The sequence below is a fragment of the Elephantulus edwardii genome, unplaced genomic scaffold (genome assembly GCF_000299155.1).
Source record: "Elephantulus edwardii isolate Elephantulus edwardi_28Jun2011 unplaced genomic scaffold, EleEdw1.0 scaffold00449, whole genome shotgun sequence".
In the NCBI taxonomy this organism is placed as follows: Eukaryota; Metazoa; Chordata; class Mammalia; order Macroscelidea; family Macroscelididae; genus Elephantulus; species Elephantulus edwardii.
In genome coordinates this window covers 779,323-784,329 of record NW_006400199.1, presented here as the reverse complement: position 1 = coordinate 784,329, position 5,007 = coordinate 779,323, and the positions used below count along the sequence as shown (strand labels likewise).

Below are 5,007 nucleotides of genomic sequence, written 5' to 3'. Positions count from 1 at the left end.
AGAGCTCCAGGCTCAGTTATATGGCTCACTCTTACTCATTGCTGTCAAGCCAGAACAAATTCAGGGTTGACCGTCCAATGGGTTACTGACCCGCCTGAAGAGTCTGCACACACCGGTGGATTCCAGCCACCAGAGAGAAGTGACCCCTGGATTAGCAGCACCACTCCCTACGGGCGATGCCCCCAAAGCGCCCTCTACTTAATACTCTCTATTATTATTATTATTTATTTGCTGTGTCATTCCTGCTTTTATTCTAACTTGCTGTTCTTTTACGTTTTCTCTATTATTTGGTATAATTTGGCAGGTTACTTTCTGGGGGCTGAATGTTCTCAAACATTTTCTCCCGTGAAAGAAGATTAATTGCTTCTTCATTTCGTGCCAATTTTGTTTTAAGAAAGGTTTCATTAAAACCTTTGGAAGAGCAGGAGAAACACATATTACAGGCTGGCAAACACCAACAGTAAGCACACTTTCCCAGGAAATCCACTGTTAACTTCTGCTACTCAGTGTCCCATTCTAGGAAGAAAGGACACCAAGCCTCGTGATTTGCAAGGGCTCTTCTCAAGGAGCCGGTGCTTGGTTCTGAATTCCTTTTGTCACACATGCTTTGCTTCCGTCTTCTATTTTCTCTAGGAGTTTCCATTATCTCCATGTGGGGGCAGCAAAGAACAGTAAATCCCAGATAGAGCATGCCAGGATATACTTTGTCACTGGTGGTGTTTGCTGTTCTATAGCGGACCCTTGAGATGGTCCTCAGAGGCAGTAAAATAGCACCGGAGGAGATTGCCCATCATTCTCTGACAGATTACCGCTAGGCCACCAGAGCTCACTTCATCTCTGAGGGAAGACTGCAAATGTCTGAAACATGAAAACATCTTTAAGCCCCTCCGACCACTTTCTTCCCGCTTTTCCTCCACGTCTTGGAGTCTTGGACTTCAGAGATATTGTCATTGTTGTTAGGTGTCAGTTAAGCCCATCACCACTCATAGCGATCCTATGAACAGCAGATCAGAACCTTGCCCTATCTTATGCCACCCTCTTGCCATGCTCAATTGTTGCAATCACTGCCTCAGTCAATCCATTGAGGGTCTTCCTTTCTTTCGCAGACCTTTCCTAGCATGTTTCCCAAGGACTCATTTTCCAAGGATGATAGGGTGGTATTAATAAGTTCAGAATTCTCTATACATGTATCAATTATAAAACTATGGTTATTTTTCTTCAGCCTACAAAACTAGTTACTTAGTCTCCAAATTCTGTTTCCTGTCTTTAGTCATGTAAAGTCGTTTGATCTGTCTGTTTACCAGAAGAGCAAATGCATCTCTCCTAGATCCTGGTGAAGCTGGTTCTCCAGTCATATATAAATTGTATCATAATTACCTTTTTTTTACTAACAAAAGTGCATTGTTAAATGAGCTGGAGTTTCACCCTAGTATAAAACCTGATGGCCACTCCCAGACGGGGAGGCAGACTTTGAGGCAGAGACCCACGGTCCTTCACAGATCTGTAATAAAGTGTTTATTGGCGATCGACTACAGAAAGCTTTTGGTAACAAGGACAGGTGCAAACTATGTGAAAAAGTTTCACCATCCTTGCCTCCAAGGAGCACCCTGGCTGTACTTCCTCCAAAACAGATTTATCTGTTTTTTTGCAGTCCCAACAACACAATTCAAAGGCATCAGTTTTTCGATCTTCCTATTCATTGTCCAGCTTGCAGTTGCATATAGAGCAAGTGAAAATACCATGGCTTGGATCAAGCATATCTGTCCCTAACCTGACATCCTTAGCATTGAGAAGCTATTTCCTATTTTGCTCCTTTAAAGTAAATCCTTGGGAGCTGTTTTCCCCAATGCCACACATACCTTGATTTCATGACTGCTTGTACCAGGAATGTTGATTGTGGATTCAAGTAAAGTGAAAAGTCATTGACAATTTCAATCTTTTTTCTCCAACTGTCATGATGTTGCCCATTATTGGTCCAAGGGTGAAGATTTTTGTTTTCTTAATGTTGAGATGTAAACACATGTTGAAGGCTGTGGCTTTATCTTCTTCAGGAAATGGTTTAAGTTTTCACTTTCTACAACCATTTACATTTCTCAGATTCTTATGAGACTTCCTCAAGTCCTGATGCTACAATCTTGAATTATTTAAGCATACAGATTGAACAGGTAGTGTGAAAGGATACAACCCTCATATACATCTTTCCTGATTTTAAACAACATGCAGTATTCTCTTGATCTGTTGGAACAACTGTTTCTTTGTCTACGTATAGTTTTCACATGGGCCCATTTAAGTGTTCTTGGATTCGCATTCTTCTCAATGTTCTCTATAACTTATGATAATCCACACAAATGGGTAAGGAGCTCTGGTGGCCTAGTGGTAAGAAACTGCAATACAATCTCAAAGACACAGGGTTTGAATCCACCAGCTGCTCTGTGGGAGAAACATGGGTAATCTCCTAGGGTACTATTTACTGCCTCTGAAACTGCACTGGAGGATCAGCTGTGAATCGGTTCCAACTTGATGGCTTGCAACAACACAACTGAATACCTTGGCATAGTTAATAGAACACAAGTAAACATTTTCCTGTATCTGTTCTCAGCCAAGATAAGATTCATCTAACACTGAAAATGATAGTCCTTGTTCCATAGCCTCTTCTGAACTCAGCTTGAATTTCTGATAGTTCTAGTAGGTTTTTTTTTTTTATAATCTTCAGTAGGATTTTAGTTACATGTGGTATTATTAATGATAGTTTTCCTAATTTCCTCACACTGTTGGATCACTTTTTTGGGGACCAGGTAGGAACAAATATTGTTCTCTTCCAGTTTGATGGCCAGGTAGCTGCCTTCCAAATTTCTTGGCATAGACTAATGGTTATGTCCAGGACTGCACCTGTTTTTTGAAAACACCTCAATTATTATTGTGTCAATTCCTAGAGCCTTCTTTTCTACCTGTGCCTTCAAGTGCAGCTTGGATTACTTCTTTCAGTATCATTGGCTTTTGATCATACTTTACTACCTGAACTGATTCAGTGTCAAACTATTCTTTTTGGTATAGTGAGTCTGTATAGTCTTCTCATCTTCCTTTGATGCTTCCTGCAACATTTAATATTTTGCCCATAGAATCCTCAAGTGTCGTGACTTAAGGCTTGACATTGTTCTTTAGCTTGTTCAGTTTAAAAAATGCAGTGTTCTTCCCTTTCTGTTTCCTAAATTCAGCTCTTTGTACATTTCATTTTACTTCTTTGCTTTGTCATCTCAAGCTATCCTTTTGTTTACTACATCGTTTCTTCCCTTATGCAAAGAAGTTTTGCTTTTTCTACATTGAAGAACAATTATCTTCTTCAAAGTGTCTTCTGATATCCATTTGACATTTTCTTTCTTCTGTCTATTATGACCTTTTGCTTTCTTCATGGATGAGGTCGTTAATGTCTTCCAAAACTCATCTAATCTTTGGTCATTAGTGCTCAATGCATCCATTCTTGAGGTAGTTTTAAAATTTAGGTAGGATACAGCCAATATTATATTTTGGTTCTCATGGATTTTTTTAAACATTCTTCAGATTCTATTTGAACTTGCAAATAAGTAGTTGATGGTTTGTTCCATTGTCAGCCCCTGGCCTTGTTTTGATTGCTGATATTGGGCTTCTCCACCATGTCTTTCCACAGATGTAGTTAATGGATTCCTGTGTATTCCATCAGGTGGGGGCCTATATATGTTTGTATTCTTTAAAAAAAAAAAAACCAAATCCAACAACCCAGATTTGCAATTAATAAATCATAGATCATACAAAATTCTACCGTTGAATCTCCAGCCTCATTTCTGTAGCTAAGGCCATATTTTCCTTTTCCATTGTTTTCAATTTCTGCATTGTAGTCACCACTTACACTTGATTACACGTTCGATCAACGTCACACTTCAAAAGTTGAAAGAAGTCCTCAATTTCTCCATCTTTGGCTTTAGTAGCTGGTGCATGTATTTGAAAGAATTGTATCACTTGTAGCATTGTGCTTCAGTAAGATATTAAAGTGTTCTCTTAAGTATGAATGTAACACCATTCATCTTCCATCTTAAATTCCTTGCCTGGTTGATCACATGACTGATTCAAAATGACCAATACCAGCCCATCTCCATCTCAACTCAGTCACATCCAAGATATTCATCTTCATGCATTCCATTTCATTTATTTTCAACAACTTCCAAATTTCCTAGATTCTTCATGTATTCCATTGTTGTTGTTGTTATGTGCCATCGAGTTGCTTGTGACTCATAGTGACCCTATATACAACAGTCCTAAACCCTGTTCTATCCTGTACCAATCGCACTGCCTCTGACACACTCATCCCAATTAACCCAGTCACTGAATCAATCCACCTCATAGAGAGTCTTCCCCTCCTGTGCCGTCCCTCCACCTTCCCAAGCATGATATCCCTTTTCAAGGACCTGTCCCTCCTTACAACATGTCCAAAGTACGTCAGACAAAGCTCCAGAATCCTTGCCTCCAAGGAGCAGCCTGGTTTAACCCTCTCCATGATGAATCTGTTTGTTTTCTTGGCAGTCCATGGTATATTCAATACTCTTCTCCAGCACCACAGCTCAAAGGCATCAATTCTCCTTCTATCCTCCCTAGTCATTGTCTAACTCTCTGATGCATAACAAGTAATTGCAAAGACCATGGCCTGTATCAAATGCATCTTAGTCTCCAGAGTGACACCATTGCTCTTCAGTACCCTGGAGAAGTCCCTAACTGCAGACTTTCCCATCACAATACATTTTTTGATTCCCTGGCTGCTGGTACCAAGAGTGTTGACTGTGGAGGCAAGCAAACTAAAGTTAAGAATCTCAATCCCTTCACCATCCATCCTAATGCTGCCAATTGGTCCAGTGGTGAGAATCTTTGTCTTCTTGACATAGAGCCTCAATCCATACTGAAGGCTGCAGTCCTTGACCCTCTGCAGCAAACACTTCAGATCCTCCTTAGTTTCAGCAAGTAGGGTTGTGTCATCTGCAT

At 40.2% G+C, this 5,007-nt stretch overlaps 1 protein-coding gene across 1 annotated transcript in view; it reads right to left on the bottom strand.

Annotated features, from left to right (window-relative positions):
- Nucleotides 1-283: 283 nt before the first annotated feature.
- FAM81A (family with sequence similarity 81, member A) overlaps nt 284-5,007 on the bottom strand; it is a 122,271-nt gene continuing 117,547 nt past the window's right edge. The window contains exon 8 of the mRNA XM_006902784.1: nt 284-411. Coding sequence (XP_006902846.1) covers nt 284-411 — 128 coding nt within the window. The remainder of the gene's footprint in view (nt 412-5,007) is intronic.